The sequence below is a fragment of the Haliaeetus albicilla genome, chromosome 2 (assembly GCF_947461875.1).
Source record: "Haliaeetus albicilla chromosome 2, bHalAlb1.1, whole genome shotgun sequence".
NCBI classification, from domain to species: domain Eukaryota; kingdom Metazoa; phylum Chordata; class Aves; order Accipitriformes; family Accipitridae; genus Haliaeetus; species Haliaeetus albicilla.
In genome coordinates this window covers 4,458,059-4,479,382 of record NC_091484.1, presented here as the reverse complement: position 1 = coordinate 4,479,382, position 21,324 = coordinate 4,458,059, and the positions used below count along the sequence as shown (strand labels likewise).

General features: G+C 48.6%; 1 protein-coding gene across 2 annotated transcripts in view; it reads right to left on the bottom strand.

The window, feature by feature from the left end:
* The window catches only part of LAMA5 (laminin subunit alpha 5), a 96,911-nt gene that overhangs the window by 50,867 nt on the left and 24,720 nt on the right, over positions 1 to 21,324 (bottom strand). For both annotated transcript variants that reach the window (XM_069803829.1, XM_069803837.1), the window contains exons 3-6: positions 5,183 to 5,300; positions 1,149 to 1,267; positions 600 to 770; positions 24 to 121 (exon numbers count right to left, since the gene is read on the bottom strand). In XM_069803829.1, the coding sequence (XP_069659930.1) occupies positions 24 to 121; positions 600 to 770; positions 1,149 to 1,267; positions 5,183 to 5,300 (506 nt within the window). The remainder of the gene's footprint in view (positions 1 to 23; positions 122 to 599; positions 771 to 1,148; positions 1,268 to 5,182; positions 5,301 to 21,324) is intronic.

Genomic DNA, 21,324 nt, shown 5'->3' with positions numbered 1-21,324 from the left:
AACTGAGACTTTGAGAAATGTACCTGTAAGGGTCATTAGGGTCTTTGGCATCACAGACGTCTGCATGGCCATGGCAGACACAGCGCCCTCCAATGCTGATATCTTTGATGCTGTAGTAATACTAGGGAGCACAAGAAAAGTTGGCCATTAATATCTTTATGAATAAGCTTCATAACTGCCCTACTTAGGATTCAGCAGGGCTTTACCCAGTAAAATGATGTGTTGGGATATTTCCCTTACAGTGACAAGCTGGACCTTGTAGGCTGCAATATCTGCCCATGCTAAGATCCACCACCACTAACAGAGTCCATTAGCTACAAGCTGGGTCTTCCAGCACAGCCAGAAAGCCATATGTGACACCAAGAAGTGTTTCCCAGTTTCACATTGTTGGTGCTAAGCACAGTTCTTCCCAAGCAGCTTTCAGCTCCAGCCACAGCAGCAGTGGCATCTGCTGCAGATGCCTTCAGCTTGGGGAGCACAAGCACAGAGAGAGAAAATCCCCAAGGGCAACATTCAGGGATGTCTTCTCCCCAGAGGTGGGACGCACAGCCCTCAAACACTTCCACCTCATTAGCAAGAGGTATCAAGGCCTGCCTTACCCTCCTTGTCACTGTAGGGTCCCTTAAAGCTTTGCCCATCAGGTGCCCGAGCAGAGTGTTTGTCTGCAGGAAGCGCAGTCTGATGTTGGTGGCTTTCGTGAAATTCCGCAGGAGAGGAGAGTAGGAGAAGTTCATGGCTCCTGGGCGTCCATTTACCAGAGAGACAACAATCTGTGAATGCAAGGAGGGAAAAGGCCAAGTTGGATGGGACTTTGAGCAACCTGGTCTAGTGGAAGGTGCCCCTGCCCATGGCAGGGGGGTTGGAACTAGATGATCTTTAAGGTCCCTTCCAACCCAAACCATTCTATGACTCTATGAAAACAAATCTGCATAATCCTGTGAGGTGGGAGGAGATTAACCTCTCCCTCAGCCAAACCCAATCTTTACCTCCCTTCAGGACAACGGAATCAGTTCCCTACCAGTCTCATTTGGTTTAACTGAGTAGTTTAAGTGGCATCCAAAAGTCAAGAGGGAACCAATTAATAAGAGTACCTACAGTCACTGAGAAATCCTGAAAACTCCAGGGGATGAAAACGTGTAATTGCTCACCTCCCCGTTTTCTAAAGGCACTATCCGGGAGTATTCAGTAGTGCAGATGGCATGGTCATCCTTGGTGATACGATCCACAGTTTGCAGTCCAAACTTTTCAATGCAGTCCCTCTTGGAAGCTGTTCATCAACCAGAGATGAGAGCAGTAAAAGAAAAGGAACAATTCAGAGCCCTGTATTGATTTTCCCACACTGACCAACAGGAGAGAAGGGTGTATACACTTTGTTAAGCATTTACTACATACAGATTGCTTTGTATCATTAACTCTGTCATTGCTAACATACATGTACTCCACTAAGGGAGGGAGTCACTATGAGAGTAATAGGCATGGTCAGAAAATCCCCCAAATTACCTCATTGACATAAATGAAGAAAGTGACAATGGCCATTGTACCTATGGCAACCACCTGCAGAGAAACCCACTCCTTAATTTTGGCATTAAGCTCACAGTTTAACCAGCTTGAGATCTAACCCTGGTCTGAACTTGTTGCCTTGCTGGCACTGGATTTGCTACACTGCTTCTGCTGAACTGATGAAGGGCTGTTTGCTGCTAGAGCTCTGCTCCTGATATAGGAGCTTGTACAATCATGTTCACATGGCTCCTTAACTTCTTGGGTAAGTCCTGAAGAGTGAGCCAGCACAGATCCACACAATGGGAGCAACCACAAACCACAGCCACCGCTGCAACACCTCCCACCAGGCAGGATGGGCATGCAGGTGTGGGGTGGGGACCTGCAGTGTTTGGGAGAGGCAGAGCAAATGCATGCAGGATGTCTCCTTCTCCCACCTTACTCTGAACTCTGCAATTGCCCTTAAACCAACACTGCGAAACAAATGCCAAAGCCGCCCAGAACCACCCCTTGGGGACAGTAATCGAGGGCTCCTGCCACTAAGTGGCAATGCAAGGCTGGCTAAAGCCAGGGGACAGGCACCACCAGGCAGTCACACTGCTGGCCCTGCAACCTACTTTAGGGACACCGCATACCAAAAATCTCCTTGCAGCTGTAGGAATGTCCTGGCTTCCCTACGAGTCCAGCACCTTCGTCCCCAGGATGTCCAGCATCCCTCTGCTGGCAGAGCCAACCAAACCACAGTGAACGTGCTGGGGCAGTTCAAAGACCTGACAGTGCAGAGTGGCAAGCACCCACGTCTACCCATGCAAAAACTTACACAGTGCCACTCTCAGGCCACTCTCTGGGGCTGTTCCCCTGGGGAAGAGCCTGGGACAAAGGCTGCTGCTCTTTCCCACTCCCGTTTCACCTGTGCCAAGAGCTCTCAAGCAGCGTGTGCCAAAGCACGCACCGCTGCACCACTCCTGAGGGTGTTTCCACAGGGAGAAGGTGGTAGAAAAGGCAGCCGGCACAACCTGCTGCTGTGCCAGCGCTGCTCAGCTCACACAGGGAGTTGATGGGGAAATGTTAACCTAATTCATGGGAATAATCCTCCAAAATCTGTTGCAATGTGCCTCCAGAAGGCATGCCCCTCACTCCATGTGCTGCACTAGTAGGCTAAGCCAGGCAGGAGGAACAGGAAGGGGGGAGCGCAGAGAGCTTCTGCCTCCCCTGCCTTCACCTCTGGCTTGCACCCACCCACACCTTGTCTCCAGCAACATGGCCTCACTCCACAAAACACTGTTTTGGCACCAGCAGGAGCTCAGTTGCATCCACAGGAAGATGGTGTGGAAACATTTAACATCATATCTCTGGCCGCCAAGCTTTGCTTCACCAGATGCTTTTTTAAAGGCAATTTATTCTGAAGCCTCAGACAAGGAGCCTGTCACCATTGGCTCAAGATGATTAATTTCCAGAGCACTGCCACGGCTAGGCATGGAAACAGGATGCTCAGCAAGAGCAGCTCCTCAGGAAAACCAAAGAACTCCTCCAGTTATTGCAAATGTACATGACCGTGCGAGCCAGAAGCTGGGCACTCTGAGATAAAACTGAGTAACCCATCAGCCTTAAACCCCACCAATGCTTTAAGGAAACAGCTGACTGCGGAAGCCTGCCCTCAGCGGAGAAAAGGACAGAGCCTCGCTCTGCACTATGGCTGCCTTCCCCTCCACGGTGGCACTGCCCAGCAAGGCGAAACGAAACGGGCTAATCCTGCACCTTGATCCTGCACAAGACAATGAGCTGGGGCAGGCAAGGCTCTGTAGGCCTGGATGGCCAGCTGGGACCAGGCATCTTTCATGTCTTATCCCCATTTGAAACGCTGTGTGGGGAGCCCTTCATGTAGATAAACACCACCATAAATCTTTTCCCAGAGGTCCTGCTTCTCCTTTGGTGGCTGAGGAAAGCACGGTGCCTCCCCACCGCGATGCACGGAGGATTCGCATTGCTACGGTCCCTTCGGCCCTCCTCCCCGAGAGAGCTCATCAGCTGCACTGACAGATGCTTTCCACGACAGTCATTTCTTCCCTCCTCCCACAGGGCTAAGCCCAAAAGCACTTCAGCAGCCTGGCTGGGAGGCACAGGGCAGCCTGGGGAACTGAACACCTCCCATGATGAGCAGGGCTCGAGGGGCAGCGCTGAGCCGGCAGGGTCGGTGTCACCCACGGCCAGGCTCGCTGGCGTCTCTCGAGAATACTTACATTTCTGCTGACTGCTTTTAACTCTGTTACTGAACTGACCAGTGTTTTTATTAGACCACCTACAGAAATCCCCATGCCAAAAATAAACCTCCGCAAAGGACTTCTTGTACTAGCAAATCTGGCAGGTTTTGGAGCCGCCACCTCTTTATTTCCATGGGAATTTTCCACTGGGCTGTGTCACTGCATGGCACTTCCCAAGGGGGGTGGTAACAGGGCCTGATGTTGCAGGAGGGAAGCGGACTGCAGACGTTATAGCGTTGCCACTACATGCAGGAACAGCAAGCAGGGCAAGAGCTCCCCACTCAGCCCCAGACCATGCAATAACGTGACTGTAACAGGCCCCAAGAGAGGCTTCAGAGCTGGAAGGGAAATTCTCAGAGAAGATCGAAAAAGGCAAAGCAGGCAATTTGACAGCAGTAATTCCCCATTAGCACACAGCAGAGGAGAAAACATCCGCATTGGAGAGGAGCTACCATGCTAAGACAAGACAGCAGGTAAAATGTCTGCAGCTCTTTCCTGCACAAGAAAAGGCCAGCAAATCTAAAGCATAGGCTGACAGGTAAGCCAGAAATATGAGCCTTTAGGGGCAGCCCAGGGCGAAGCCTCTGAGTGCTCCCAAGGTCCTTCCTTGCCAGGTTTTAAGCTCTGGCTGTAGATCTTAACTCACATCTTCTCCCAATTACTGCTGCTGCTTCTGGGAGGGGCTGGTGGTTAACAAGTTCCTCCGCATCCGGCTACCCCCTAGACTCTTTGGGAGAAGAGTTTTGTAGAACCAGCTGTTTCTAAAGGGATCAGATTTTAATCAGAGAACACAGACTGGATCTCGGACGCCACCCTTTCCAGCCGGCTGTCTCTGGCCCCACCTTGCACAGTGGCAGGACAGCGGTTCCCCGCCCTGCACAGGCTGTATCCGATCTCCGGTACTGTAAGTGCAAAGGGACCATTTTCTGCCTCCAGACTTTTCTGTTACAGCAGCAACTTGGAAGCAAGCCGCTGGTTTACTTCTGGAGGAGCTGAAATACACCAGTCTGGATACAGTATGGGGCAAACAGACAGACAGACAGAGGAGGGCAGGGAGGAGATGAGAAGAAATCTCATGTTCCAGACCTAGATCAGCAATGCTCAACTACTGGCACTGGTGCCAGCTTTAGCATCCACATAGATTTGGGTGGGCACCAATAATACTTTAAAAAATACAATTAGTCGCAGAGAGCAAAGAATTTATCCTGCCCTGAGGAGCACCACAACTTCACCCAGCTGTTCTGATCTAAGCTTCAACTCTTACAGCCTTATTGGGCAGAAGAGACAGAGGACACGTACCGCATCGCAGCAATGACACAGAAACAACTCCAAACCCAGCCTCGTACTTGCACGAAGAGCCATCTTCACTGTGGCCTCGCTACCTGGCACTAGCTGCAGCTCTCTTGTAACACTGGCATACTTACAGGCAAAATACTGCCAGGGCTCGTAGGTAAGGCCGAAGTCAGTAGATCGCTCCAGCACCCAGAGGTCAGGACGAGGGGAATTAGCAAATTTGATCAGGACATACGCTACGTGGAAGAGCTGAAAGGAAGGAATACAAAGTTAGTTGGCTGCTTGAGGCATCATAAAAACCAGGGAGAGCTTAGTGGTATCCAAGCTGAATAAACAAGTTTGCACTTTGCAGATCTTGCTGCTCACAAGCAGCCTGGGGAACAAAATCCTCCGTATCTAAAAGGATCGTGATATGACACGGCTGCTGGAGAGAGCCAGATTAGGGAGCTCAGCTCCCACCAGTCTGAATGCAAACAAAACACAGACTTTGTGACTACAGGCCATACTCAGGAGGTTGTGCTGGGCGACACCTTAGACTTAGCCTTAGCCTTGACCTGAGCAGGCAGCACTATAAACCAGCTATGAAGCTGCTCTGGGAGACTTGGCTTTTGGGTTGTTCTTAGGGCAACAGGTGACACCCTGGACTGCCAGCCTGGGAACATCCGACTGCACCTTGCACACAATATCACAAAAACCTTCTTTTTTTTGTTTTTGAGGCTCTCCACGTGGCAGCCCTGCTTCACCCACACAACCTGTGTTTTGAAGTCGGTTGCAGAAAAGCCCCAGCACAGCTCCTCTTCCCCAGGTGCCACAGGCAGGGGAGAGCAGGAGACCCACTTGGCTTTAGCACAGCTCCAACACTGGGCTGCTCCCATTTGTCTGGACACTGATGTGTACACACACACCTGCCAAAAATAAAATAAACGTACTCTTTAAAGAGCTAAAATGTCAGTGCTAGAGAGAAACAAAAGCCCCAGCAGAATTCCCCTTCCCCGGCTGGCACGGGCTCGCTCCAAGAATCCCCACTCCATCATCCTGTCACAAAGTGATATTTAAAGGCAAATAAAGTTCTCTTATCAGAGAAAATTCCTAACGTCAAAAACAACCCAAAAGGGAGTCGAGTGCTTGAAAAGCAGAGATTTATAGCTCAGGAGTCCCTCCTCATACAAAGCTGGTGCTATATAAGCATACATTCCCCAAAGACTAACAGGTATCCAGCGGGACACTTCTACAAGGGGAGGAAAAGGACAGCTCTGTGCCCTTCTCAGCCCACCCACCCCAGCCATAACCAGCTGCAAGAGGGCCAGAACAGCAGCCTGCACCTCAGCCCTGCCCTGGCCACACACGTCGCTGAACTGGAGAACGAGTACTAATAATAACATGCCTCCAAAATAGCCCTGACAATCCATAGAAGACTTTTTAAAGGGAAAAAGAGACAAGGAAGAGGCATTTAAATCTACCAAGTCATCCATAAAGCACATGTCATATTATTGTCATTCAGACGAGGAGGGCTGAGCGCTGTTGTGTGGGTATGGAGCAAGAGGACGGGTGCAGCCCTGCGGATTGGCACCAGCTCTGTCTCCTCCTCAGCAGGACACACAGACAAGAACTTCCTCAGGCTCCTGCTGGATGCTCCTCTGGCTCCAGGGCATCCTCTCCTCCACTTATCAGGGATTGCTGTGGTTCCCACCACAGGCTGGTGGCACCTGAACTTACACCTGTGTGTAGGCTAAGGGGGCTTGAGTGAGATGCTTGGGGAAGGATTGAACTAGATCCAGCTTGGAAATTTGCACGATCCTAAAGCACAGCAGGTCAGAGACCATTCTCCAGCTGTGAATGGGCAGGAGAGTGGGATTTGTCGCTACTCTCAGGGTTTGCACTGGTAAGGACTGGTGCTGTCCAGAATGAAGGAATCAAAGTGGTCACCCAACACAGCTCCCTGCTGCCAAAAGACTTGCAAGCCCAATCAGGGGAGAAACAGACATCCTTTTCAAGTTGCTAAAAACTGAGGAAAAAGAGATCTAAATGCTGCCTTAATTCCCCTCTGCAACCTACGTGTTGTCAAGGCACACGAGACTAAGCTTTTTTGGAGGAGTAGCATTTTCTGTCCGCTTACCCTCTCAGCAGAGCTGTTATTCGTTAGTGAAGCTCAAGAGGCTTCAGCTCAGGCAGCTGCTTTCTCTGCAGGACCAGTTCTCACAGCTTAACATCTGCCACTTGGCATGGGAACAGGGCTGAGTACCAGCCAGTGAAGTTACACCTTCCCTCCACTGTAAATCCTCCTCTGGCTTTATTCTACAGGGAACAAATTAATGCTCCTGCTGGAATCTGGTATAGCTGGACAAAATTCACTGTGGCTCCAGCATACCTGCATGTGTTCTGGTCTCAGGCACTAACAGAGCCTCTGCTCTGAATGAACCACCACCACAAACATAAAATTAGAAATGCAAGGCACATCCCTATCTTCTGCATTTATCTTTTTGCAAAGCCAGCTACAAGTTTATAGTCAGTAAATCCCCTGGAGGTTCTGGGGGGTCTTCCTCACTGTCCAGTTTCATGCTGGAAAGAAATGTTCCTAATTAAATGTCCTCAAGTCTGAACTCGCAGGCTTCTAGCTCTCAGAAGTGCCCTGCCTCTGAAGAGCATAGGTTATGCTCCAGCCAAATTGGTGTACAGTGAGAGTCAGTTTTTGCACAAACACTGAAACTTGACACAAAACCAAGCCTAGGGCTCAGTGTTTTACAAAGTGAAAACAAGAGCCAAAAAACCAATTAGTGCTGCTGGTTGTAAGCCCTGGCGTAAGTGCTCCTGGGACAGGGGAGCAGCAGGGTCAGGCAGGACACAGGCTCATGACCTGCATGAGCCAACTCTAGCTGAAAGAAAATGACATTTCAGTACATTTTAAGTCATGGGAGATGTAGGTTTGTGCATGTACATGCATGTACGCACATTGGGCACTGGGGAAAACTGTCCGTGCTTGCTGGGAGCTCTCTGAAAGGCCAGCCCCAACCCCACTGGCAGGGTTAAATATCCAAGACCACAGCTAGAGTGCTAACTTTTTATCTTTTATTGCTTCTTTTCACAGGAAAGAACAAGAACAACTCTGGGTTCTTGCTCGATAGTGCTGGATCAGCTGCAGTGTCTCAGCTGAAGCCCAGTTCAGATATTCCTATCCTGCTCCCACTCTCAAAGCCAAACATGATTCCTCTGCTCCATGCCCAAACCTATCATTAGCACTACTGCACACTGTTGAACTGCTGCTGAATTTTATTATGGTCACGACCACAATTTTGGGATACGAAGCAGCCAGCCAACACTGCACACCCACTCCCCTCCAGCATGTAAGGGTTAGGGTCATTCCTACAAGGAGCACAGAAAATATTCATCAGTCTGTAACCACAGTGAACCCAATCCTGAAACAGCACCTGCATCCTGGTATTCAGAGGGATTTTTGTCAAATCTGGTGAGTCCCCTGTCCCTCCATCCAACATCCTTCTCTTGCAGAATGTCACAGCCTGCCGGAAAAAATAAAGGCAGATTGCCTGCTTCAAGTACATATGCTGAGAAAACTCAGAGAGATACAAAGATGGAGCAGTAGCTCTAAAAATAGAGCTGGCAGAAAAGCCAGACTTTTCATTCCATGTTTAGTTCCAGTGCAGTTCTGCCCAACCAATATTGCAAGAGAAAGGGTCGGGTTTTTTCCAAAGCCTTTATTTAGCTCCTATTATCAGTCAGATGAATAAAAACCTCTATGCTCCCAGGCTCTTAAGCAATTTTTTCCCTTCTCCATGAAGGAGGTGAAGCACCAGATTTGATGCACACACTTGTCTCAAGACAAGAAGATCCCTTGCTCTCACCACCTCTGAATGCACGCCAGGTACAACTCAACCTTCGACCACCGCCTGGGATTTCATGAAACGAGTTTTCAGCCAGGAAATTCTGACAGGAGTATTTTAATTAGCAACCAACTTTCTTTGAAAATAGTAATATCCCTACATCTAGCTGATGTTGCTGTTAGTGGTTTTGAAGCACGTTTCCTTAGTAACAATCACTTGTGACTGCCCCAGTGCCTGGAAAGATGGAGCAAGTCCCAGAGGCAGGAGAGGAAGATGGAGATGAGGGCATTTCCTCCATCTCCCACCCACTCCATCCCTTTGCATGTTTGGATAGTGGGCAGCTTTACTCAGCACCAAAATCCCATGACAATATAATTCTGATTACTGCCCAGTGTGACAGTGCAAAGATTTGAAGAGTCAAACCAGGATCCAGAGAGGCAGGAGAAATTCAGCTGCTTTTCACGTTCTCTGTCCATCTATCCTCCTGCATAAGCAGCGCATGATGGCAAACTTGCTCATTTCTCCTCTATTCCCTCTCTCAAGACACCGATTTCAGTTTTCCAGCTCTGGGAGGCACGTGTGGAAACAAGACAGCAAGCTGGACCCAGCCACGTCCTGTGTTTCTTTGGTGAGGGATTTCTGGTGAAGTCTCACTGATATTCTTCCAAGGTGCCACAAAGCCATACAGTAACATTTAAGAAGCAAAATAAATCTTCAGATTGTTGTAATATTGGCAACTACATTTTGACAAACAGCAAGAGAGGCCCTTTTTTCGTCCTCTGACAAAAAAGTACAAGCAAGGTATGTTGGCCAGCAGCTATGCATAGCTCTACTCCCAGCACCGGAGTGTGCAGGAATAGTTTATATAGTCAACCACTCTCCAATTTTCTGTAGGACAGATTTATTACCTTTGGTGTTGACTTATTAAAATAGCACCATGTAAAAACAAAGCAGTTCATCTCTTCCTAACTGCTGCTAAATATCCCTGTGTGTGGATAGCATTACCAGCACTGTCGTATTCTTGCTTGGGATTTCCTGGAAGGATCAGATGGACCAGGCGAGCAGGTGCGGCCCAACGGTGCAGCACATGGGCAATAAATCCCGCTCTTTAGGGGCACATGAGGCCTCCTGGATACGTGCGGCATGGCTGGGAGCAGTGGCCAGCCCAAAGGGCTTCGGCACACACAGAGCGGGCACCTGCAGCCTTTCGGGGCATACTACACACCCCAGTCTGGGTCACTGTGCAGCAGCTCCAGACAGCCGTAAAACCTAGACTGAAGCAGGGAAAGCAGAAAAAACCCCAGACGAACCATTTCAGAATCACTGCAGAAAGTGCTTTTTTGTTGGTTTGGGGTTTTGGTTTTTTTATTTCTTTTTCTTTTACCCAGAGCTTTCAAAAGTGACCAATGCTTTTGCTTCCTCCCAAGCCCATCCATCCCCCAGGCACTGCCTTGGCCCAACACTGTGGCCACAAACCCACCTGGAAGACGTGGCAGAGGCCAGAGCCTGGATGGAGTTACCAGTCCACAGTGGCAAGGAAAAGCAGCTCCCTGGGACCACAGGTCACCTCTGTCCGCAGCCCAGGCACCAGTGTTCAGACAGGTGGCTGCCCAGCTACTGTGGGCACAGTGAACGCGCATCAGGCTTGGAAACACTCAGCAGTGCTGGCACCACATCTGCTCTTCCCAGCAGTGGCAGAAGCTAAAGCTAATAAGCGATCAAGCTTCTTCGTGTACCTTTTATCCCCACAAATAAGTATGTGGAAGGTGAAAAAGCCGTGGAAAGCCAGAGAGCTTCTGACTTGCTTTGAATTTCTCTAGGTCAGTGATCTGCCCCTTTTGTATCTTTTGCCTGTAATCATTTATTCTCATTGAAGCAATGGATTTACTCATTAACAGTCTGACCATCCCCCCTGCTGAGCTTCTGCTGTCCTACAGCAGATTTCTTTCTTCCTAGCCCATACATCAGAATCCTTTATTAAAATCTCTCACTTTTAGCTGCTGGGAAGTATGTGCCTACCTTTTATTTCCAATCACACAAGAACTATTTCAGCCCTTCCAGGCAGCAAAAAAAGGTGCTTCCCCTCTAAGCACACATGGCTTTTTATCCAGTCACTTTTTATAAAATACTCAAGTCCCTGAGACCAAACAACGCCCCCCCCCCCCCCCCAAAAAAAAGCACAAAAGTCAGTGTTTGAAAGATGGGCATGTACCAAAACACACTTTGCCCTCATTTCCCTCTTTTGCCCACAGCACCTCCTGCCTTGTTCTCATATGTCTGTGTGTCAAGTCCTCGCTCCTAAAAATGACGTTTTTTTCCAAATTATTCATGTGGGCTTCCAGGGCTCTGAATGAGAAGGTCCCCTATGCTTGTATGCCAAGATTTTGATAGCCAAGTTTCAGAAACAACCACCCATCCCCTTTCACCATCTGCAGAGTCTGTTGCAACTCATCACACACATGCTCAGAAACCCTTCAGCATGCCCCACGCCTCTCAGAGAGAAACCAGAGCTGCCTGCCCTAGTAGGTAGGTTAGCTCTTATCTTCCTCCAGAAAGTCTGGGACAAGGCAGAGGCTTGGGGACAGCAGTGTCCAGGCTGCCCTGAGCCTGCAGCTGCTCCAGGAGGTGACAGCCAGCCCCTGCCTGGCCCAGGACAGGCACCAGAGAGCCAGAGCCCTGCGCAGACCCAAGCCCAAGGGGAGAGGACAGAGCTGCAAAGCTGTAGCTATTCAAAGATCTCTGCAGGGCTGGGGAGAGAGGTGAGCACCGAGACTTGACAGGAAAGGGACTGAGTTTTGCACCAACCCATTTTCAAATTTTTCTCTCAAAACTCAAGAGTTTTATTGAGAGAGATCAAAGAAAACGCTCTCATGGAAACCACAGATTCGGAACTACCAGCCAGCACGAAACCTGCTTAGTGTCATAACTAACGGCAACCCAACATTTTACAATGTTATTTTCTAAACAGCCCTGTTCCCTTTCTAAGCAGCTTGGCTTAGGTGAAAAGCTGATAGAGCATTTTCCACAAAGGCTTTTTTCTTTAAACACCACTTCTGAGTAGGATCTGGCTCATTCACTAATTTCACACACAGCACTGCTTTATCTTCACAGCATCCTCCTGTGCGAGTTGTCCCTCCCCAGCCAGTGCCATACACGCCTCCTGCCAAAAATCCTTGGGGGACCAGATCTGTGGCACTTGGCACAAGGCAGGACAGAGCGGTGCCACCACTTGTGGCTCAACGAGCCTGCACAGTGCTGAACTGAAGATTTGGATAGCCAAGTTTTAGAAACGACCGCCAACAGGGCAGCAGCAAGAGCCTGATACGCAGCAGGTTCAGCCAGCTGACACCAAGGAGAGAGGCACAGAGGAGTATGGGCAGGACGTGGGGTTTGGGAAGCATCCCGTTAAATCCATGCCTTCCTGGAGCTGCAAACATCAAGTGCCACACAGCTACATGTGCAGCATTCAGGGGATGTTGATGCACCAACCTGTACACGCTCAAACATGAGGTTGTGCTTAAACCCCAGCTTCTGAATTCAGTATCAGCCCTTTCTGTGTTTGCCCAACAGCCACCCACCCAAGTGTCACTTAGTGGAGCCAGACGTGCCCAAGGTAGGTGCAAGTAACCGGAGGCGTCACAGCAGAGCAAAACGCAGTCAGGACAGAAGGGGATGGCTGGAATTCCTCAGGCTGAGGCTTCAGTCACTTACAGATAAAGACTTCGCCCACACTAGGCTTTCACTGTGCATTAGGAGATACCCTGCACTTGGCTGAGATGGCCTTTGCACTTTCTAGGTTGCTGGGAGAAGTGTAAAGTAAGCCCTTAGAGACAAGACTTAAATATTTGTCTTTTAGCCTAAACTTGAACTAGCACACCCTCAGGGAAAGGTTAAGTAGACTCTCCTGCCACCACAATGCAGACAGCCTTGGGCACCCCATAAAGGGGGACAAATGCTGGCCCACAAGGCCAGCCCAGCTCGGGAACAGGTTGAGGCCACAGAACATGGAGAGGAGCAGGTACCCCAACCAACAAGGACTGCAACCCTTCCCAGTTGCTTTAATCCTCTTGCAAACATCAGCGGAAGCCCAGCACAGTGGTGGCTGTAAAGATGCCCTTACAGCTTCCTAATGCTTCAGAGATAAGACACAGTAACTATAGTCCGGATTTCAGATTCTCAGATTATTTACCTTGAGGTGTCAATTGTCTTTGACCATTAAATGCTTCTAGGAGGCTTCTGGGAATGTCTTTTGGGAGTCAGGTGTTCTGGGAAAATATCTGCATCAGAATTAGTTGCTGGCAGGACTAGTGGCAGTTCATACCAGGATCTTTCTCCCAGTGAAATATGGTATTACTTGAAAAGAGGAGTAAGGAAAAAAGTGGTTCAAAGAAGAAAAATGGAAAATAAACATCAGTCTCTGGGCTCACGGAGGCACAAGGTGCGCTAACAGGTAGGCATCAATGGCCCCCACTGTGAAGTAACATGTGCTTGTGCTGTCTGATGTGCAGAAGCAAAGAAGCCAAACTGCCTGCAAGTAGCTTCATGTAGATAAGTCAGCAATGAGCAGATGCCCCAAAAACGCTTGGTATTGTAGAGGAATTTAACTGACATCACTCAAATTCAGACAGCTAAATAAATCCAGCCACCTACGTGATGATGGCTTCGAGCAGAAAAAAAAACCCACAACACATTGTTCTCTAGGCTGATTTTCAAAGGTCCTTGGTCCATTGCCTTAATTCTCCTCCCTTGAACTAACAGGAGTTTGCAATTAATTTTAGCAAAATGAAAACTATACCAGCAAAAACTCTAGTAATCCCAAAACATACAGAAAAATGCGCTTTTCTATAAATGGAAAAATCAGGGAGTTCCTGCTTGCTAATACTAACTGGTGTGCTTGCATCCTAAATCTGAAATTGCTAAGAAAAAGCACGACTTGAGGGATGTAATCTGGCAGCAGTTATTTGAGACAGCAAGAAGCAGCAGTCTCTTCAGGCAGCTGTCAGTTCACACGTAGGGAGAGTATATTTTTTTTTGTAATTAATGGGAAAGAACTGACTCAGTTTTTAATGTCAACTAGACTTCAAGAGGCTAATGGGAAAAAAAAAAAAAACAACCTCCTTGGAGTGCCCTGCCCTCCCATGGCAAATCTTAGACAACGAGCAAATCTCACCTGGGAGGACATGGCTGGTCTCCATGCCCAGACGAAGGGCTCAGTGCCTCACAGTGAGCTCCAGCATGACACTGCTCTGCAAATAAACCTTTTAAGTCCACTTCACTCTGCATCCGTCTGGGTCATTCTCCAATGCTCCTGTTCACATGGACAACCTCCCTCAAGAGCAGCTCACCCCAATGCTGCCTTTGCTCAGAGACAATCTTACACTGGTATTTCAAGAACATCAACTGGTTGTGAAGGAAGACTTGTAAAAACAGACAATACACATGTACGAAGGAGAGGATGGCATGGTACGATGCCACAACCTCTCCCCACATGGCTAAAAAAACCCCATCTATCCATTACTTCTTGCTATGCAGAGGAGAGAAGGTCCAACTTTAGAGAAAAACCTGTCCCTCTTTTCTTCCCCAGTGACTGACCATCTCTGCGCAGCAAGCACTAGCACGGCTGGGAGGAGAGCCCATCCCAGGCCCTACATACTGCCAAACTGTCCCATCAGCTGTAGATACAGTCTGCAAGGCCTCTCCCTGGGCTTCCACTCCTGGGACACAGACAGAATGGGCTTGAAGTCAAGAGTTGTAATACTTTTAGTAACGATGGCCCCGCCTGGTACCTCCTGTTTATCAACATGCAGTCTAACAGGGTAGAAACTATGGCCTTGAGCAAGAGGAAAAGAAAGAATCCCATTAAAAGACCATGTTCATCCCTCTACCAGCCAAGGACAACGTCACCATGAGAGGATTTCACCAAGAGTTTGCCAGTCAGAGCTCAGCACTGCTCCTCATCTTTCTCATTTCCTCTGAGTATAATTTAACAGCTCTCAGTTAATTTGGTTAACTGTTCACCCAGCTGCAAGCATGCTGAGGTACAGAGAATAAAGTGTCCGCAATCACAGATTGTTTGCTTTTAAAAAATATAGAAGGAATCCGTGACTTTGGCAGCAATCGCAACAAAAGCAAGTCATTAAAACATGGCACATTCCAGACCCAGATGTAGGGGCACAGCTGTCAGAAAGTGCAGGTCTGCAGTCCAGCACAGCTCAAAGCCTCTGGTGTACTCGGGTCCTGCAGGCTCTGCCCATGCGGCAGCCTGTTCTCCGTGAACCTTCCTGGGAAGAGGCTGGGGAGAGCAGAGGGGCCCTTCTGCACAGCTCCTCTGATTCCCACTCTTGCAGGCCACTCAGGCAGGCACAATACAGCTCGCAAGATGCAAAGTGTTTGTGTCCTTATAAATAAAAGTCTAGGCGAAGCCTCAATGGATTTGCGAGCAGAGCTGCCTCCCCCAAGCCAAAGCTCCCACACAACCAAGGAGGAATTTCAGCATGCACTGGGCCAAAATTCCTCAACTTCCTCCGAACAGCAAACAGCTCCACACTGAGAAATCTGGTCTGACCTTTCATACCACTTCATTTCTTCTGTTCCACAATTAAAAAGCAGCAGCAGCACTGCACGGCCATCAATTTTTGCACAATTTCTCTATGGAAACAGTGTGGGCCACTGAAGATCAGCTTGGGAGTGCTGAAGTAAATCACTGTATGGCACAGTATGTGGCACCTACATTGTACTGCTGACGTCTAAGCTCAGTGAACACCGTTTGTGGTTAAATTATACCCCAATAAAGACAGGGTGCCTACCAATGCAGAACCCCTGAAGGCATTTCAAGCCAAGCTAAGAAATTGGCACAGTCAGAAAGGAGAGTCTGCTTGGCTCGCAGTTTGGGTCCAAACTGAGCAGGAAGGTAGATAGCCCAGGCTCTCTCTCAAGCTCCTGTGAGATGTAATGCTCAGCAATTTTTAAAACCATCCTTCAAGAAAAGATTTTTGTTTGAAAGTGTCTTAAACCCTGCGGAGCCAGCATGACCCTGCAACCAGTTCCTGTGGCTCATTGTATCTCCCCGTCATCACTCTGCCTTCAACACCTCCCAAACTCAGGCAGTTAGAGAAAAAAACCTGCAATGCACACAGGCAGGAGACCTCTCTCCATTGGGTGAACAAATCCCTAATGATACAACACTGACTTCCCAACAAGCTGGGGTGGGAGGCTGGAAAATCAAGACAAAATGCACAGTGATGAATTTCTCCTCTTTGTAGAGGTGTCAGACATCACAAGATGGATTCGTGGAACAAAAATGCAGGGGAGGAAAAGCTGAGGAGGGTACATGAGAGACCTTGTGATTTAGGCCAGGCATAAGAGCAAAATCCTTTAAATGGACTAAGATAAAAAAACATAAAAATTCAGTGAAGTAATATACATGATGTCATACAGCTCTGAACATAACTAACTTGTATTTAACAGGTAGCCCAAGTTATACTAGAAGCTGTTTCAGGTAAATCACAAGCCAAGCTGGCTGTGCAAAGCAGTTGGTGAGAAAAGTTAAGCATCCTGACTGGCAAGAAGTTTAGATTTCCTTTAACTTTCCAGTCTGCCAGGTCACCCGTATTCTCTGAAGTGCATTATCTCTGCTTGCAGGGTTTACTGCAGCCTTTTATTGTCATCTTATCTCTAGCCTCTTCCTGTCCCAGCTTCAAAAAGAACACTTAGCATCACAGAAGAACAGGGGAAAAAGTAAAAATATCAAGCATATATATACACCAGTCCAAACCTTTGGCTATCCAGCACACTTGCAGAGGCAGGATGGGGTTTTGCATGCAGAGATGAGGAGAAACAATCTTCCCCAGCTGAGGAGGACAGGATAACTATGAAATTCCCACAGTGCCTTAAGCGCAGCTTGGTAAAGCGCAGGTCAAACCAGACAGACCTATCTGCAGCTGATCACTAATGTGAAGCTAGGCAGCATCCGCTGGGTTCATGAGAAGAGGGGAAAAGGCAAACACATCTCAGCTACGTTTGTGCCAGGAGCGTAAAACATGGTCTACTCCTGGGTACGATGGACTAATTAAGCAGCCTGTCCGCAACCTGTGTTGCAACACTTTTAGGACAAAAATCATGTAGCAGTTGTATTTGTGAGAGTGCACTGAGAAGTGTTTCCAAGGAGCTAGAGAAAACAACATTCTCTGTCTGGCTGAGGAGACCATGTCCCAGAAAAGACCTTGTCTATGGACAACATGCATTTATGACTACTGGGAGAAATCTCCATGCCTGTCAGACCAGCAAGACGGATCCCAGTGGCAGGCAGCCCTCTCCCTCGATAGCCCAGCAGGATGCACATGCCTGCAGGGGCACAGACCCGCAGCAGCAATTGGGCACCGACAAGATGCCTTGAAAGGCACCTGAGCTGCCCCACTCAGCAATATGCAGGACAAGCCCTGCAGCTCTACTCCTCCGCCGTTTTTGGTTTGTTTTTTTTTTTTTTAAAAACAAAAACAAAAAAACCCCAAAAAACCCAAACCAAAAAGCCCCAAACTCCCTGGTCACAGCACCTCCCACATAGGCCAGGGCTCATGAGTCACAGCCACAACCAGAGCCCAGCCTGCCACTATGGGATTTTTGCGCAAGCCCGTATCTGTCCAGGAAGAGCGCGGTTATGACACCAGAGGCTCCATTCAAGACAAACGTAATCTCCCGAGATAAGGCTTGTCTGTGGTGAAAGGAAATTGGCTGCTTTGTTTCAAACCAGACCTCCATTGTAAGTACCTTTTTGCATACGCTTGCATCTCCTCCGCTAAGCCGCGCAGCCCAGTGGGTCAGCACTAGGGCTCGTGCAACAGCAGAGCCCCAAAATAAATCACTGCAGCGGGCTCCCTGCCAGCACAGCCGGTGGCAGCAAGGGCTGCTGTCTTCTGTGAAACAGCCCTCCCTGGGACTGACTTAATTGGACCCTTTAGACTTGCTTCACATTTCCAAAAGAGGCCACTGTCCCCCATCACTATTTGCTCATCACAGCAGCAAACTCAGGAGCCCTACCCATCAAAGCCTGATGCTAACGAAGACCAGTAACCAATTAGCAATCCTCCAACTGCCTCATCAGGGGTTTCTGAAACCTAGATGTGCTACAGGGTGTTCACCTACTTTGGCTACATTGCAAGTTTCTTGCAAAGCGGCTTTGAGGTCATCCAGGCTATTCAAGTTTTGTGTTATTTTTAGGGCTCCAAATTATGTAGGGATATCCGGGAAGACTTCACAGATCTAGTCCAATTCCCACAGAGTGCAATACCAAATTGCTCACAAACTCATTTTATCCTCAAGGGTTTTTTCTTAATGTTTGGCTTATGCCCTCCTGCTTTCATCGGTATTTTAATTCTTTTAAAAAAGTTCTTATTAAACATTATTTAAAAAGGAAAAATATGCTGCAGTCTTTGTGGGCAAAACAGATATTTTAAAGCATTTCCCACATTGGGAATGAAGGTCTAGAATGTCTGAAAAGTCCACTCACATCCTGCTTTTCATGTTAGCTTTGGGCTGCTACCATATAAAACAGCAGAGAAACAAAAATGGAGACATCTTTAAAGGTACATAGGCAGGAGAGAGCACAATGGCTACAAGTTAGCCTTTGCAGAGATGGCAGTTACAACACAAACATTTAGTAACTCACCCCACTCTACAGGCAGCATTCACATCCATTCCCACATGGGAATCTGTGCCTCCTTACGTCCCCAAACAACACATGGGCTGCACGAGAGCCGTCCATCCCAGCTGCAGAACAGGGACCGCATCAGAGACCTGGGAGAAACCTCAGCTCTGTGGCTCAACCACCTTCCTGCCTGCTGGGCTGCTCCTTCCTTCCCTGTCCGAGAAATACTTCAGTTCCATTTTCCAGCTCTGTTCTTTCTCTTTCAATCATCTCATCTCCCAGTTGGGGCTCATGCTGGCTCATACTCATTTGAATTTCAATTAGGCCATAGCAAAATTTTCATATTTTCCTCTCACACCACAAATTATCATCTACAGCATCAGCCACTGCTGTTCTGCCCCAAGAGCTTATTCATGGATGCACCCTGATTACAACACCACTTTCATGAGCTGATTTAGATCGTGGGTTGCTGTTAACCATCAGTGACAGCCCTCTCTCTCCACCTCTGTCTTTCCAAGAGGATCCCCTCAGATCTAGATGCTGTCATTGCAGTCCCTGGCGTCATCATCTCAGTAGGAGCCCCAGCTGGGCGCAGCTACTACAGACAGCAACTCTTGCAGACGCCTGAATTTCTCTCCTCTAACTCCACGCACCTTCTTGACCAAAGAGGGAAACTATGTGCCAAACTTCAGCAACTTAATTACCTAAGATTAGCCAGAGTAAGTGCAAGGTGGTGCCCTGCAACCCTTCTATTTCTGGAAGTGCCCTGGCCATGCTGGCCTGGCCAAGATCACTAGAAGCATGCAAGCTGGAGCATCCTTGCTAAGAGCAAAGCCAACACTGGCAGAGGAGGCAATACTCCAACGCTGGAATTCACCCCTCCTCCTCTTAATTCAAAATAGCCCCATCACTGGCTCACCAGGCTCACTCCAGAACTTGACTGCTCTGGGGTCAGACAAGGAGAAAGGAGTTGTAGACTGGTGATGTGCTGCGAAGGTAGCAGCGTTTGCTGAAAGTGGTAGCGCTGGAAGGTTAATGCAAACAGGCTGCTAAGGATTGCTAATGATTTCTGCTTTATTTATTTATTTTTTAATTAATGCAAAGCTGCCTGAAGGCAGAACCAGACACTTGGTTATTGAATCTATACCCAAATAAAGCAACTGTGCACAGCCTGGGGACAGCTGATGTATTGAGGCAAGACCACAGCAACTCCCTGGCCCATTCATCACGCTGGCATTCGCTCCCCACTGCAGCCGGCTTGGCCTGCTGCACGCTGCTGTGCGGAAAACAAATGATACTAACTCACTTGTCTACAGCATATTACGTTTTGAAATATTTATTGCCACCCCAATCAGAAGAAAGAAACATTTCTCTCTCGGACATAATGAAGAACACATTTCCAGTACTTAACAGCTGGAAGCTGGAAAGGTGGCCAAAGAAAATCCCTAAGTTGTTTTTTTTTTTTTTCTTTGAAGTAAGCATCTGGAAAACTCATTTGCTGAGGAAGAAGAACCCTCCCAAACCAACCTGGGGAAAGAGTCAATTAAACTTGGTCACAATTCACAGGCAGGAGCCGATAAGATCATACCGCGAGTGTGATATCAACAACTTGTTTTCTGTCTGCCCCTGGCAGCTCGACTCCAGTAGGATGAAAAGAGGCTGCTTTTTAATGAAATGCAGCAACTCCTCCAGGCAGAGATTTTCAGTATGGTTTCCATCAGCCACTGAAATATCAGAGAATTCTTTAATCTCCACCCTACATCTCTTCAGCTGATACACTCTGGGCTAAGGTGTTCCTCTGCCCGGGGATGGCAAGCGAGCCCCCCTCCACCCCCCCAGGTGTACCCAACAAGCTTCAAGCTGTCCCTGGGACCAGCTCCTCCAGCCCAAGTCGGCATGAACGCAGCAGAAGAAATGCCAACCAGCACACACACTTGCAAGCATGCATGCAAAATACTGCTTTGTTCAGGCCAGATACTCACGCTAAAAAACCAAGGAACCCCTATTCTTTGTCTGCTGTTACACCATCGCTCTCTGCACCCTGAGTGTACCCCAAGGTCTGGAGCCAGTCACTGATTAAACATTGCAGAGCAGCGGTGTTGAGCCATTGGAGGAAGGAGCGGGGCTATGCGTTATTTGCTGACCCCTTGCCCTTCATCATGTCTGAATCCACAACAACTTAAAGCTCGTGCCAGGCTGCCCAAACCTGCCTCCTCTCTAGGCACCTCTGCTGGGGAGGCTACAGCAGGTCATGCCAGATGGGTACTCCCCAGGACAGTGCTTCTTGCCCCCGCACCTCCAGGAAAGCCCTGCTGTTGGATGCACCGATTGCTTTTCCCAGAAGCGCGAGCAGCTGGTGAGAATAGAAATGCTCTGCTTTGGACAGGCTGTCTGGGAAAATGTTTCTCCTCTAAATTTCATGACAGGTTCGAATTCTTTTGGAGGGAGGACTAATGTGGGGTTGTTTTTAAATACGTGCTGTGTTATTGTAACTAATAACAGGAAATTAATAGCTCGCCATGTGGTGGGATAGAAGGCAGTCCCTCTGGGGCAGGCTGCTGACTGTCCCCACCACGGCTGTATCCTGCGTGCTGGCTGTGTAGCGGAGACTGCCAAAAGCACTGGACACCCCTCAAAGGACCAGCAGCAGATACAAGGGAAAAGGGAAGGCACAATCCAGAGTCGAAGCCTTGCCATGGACCCCATCCAATGTGCTCTGTCTCCCATAGCTGTGGGGCAACTGAAGCCCAAAGCCTTTGTCTGGGTTTGTTGCCTCTTCCCTGGACACCAAAGG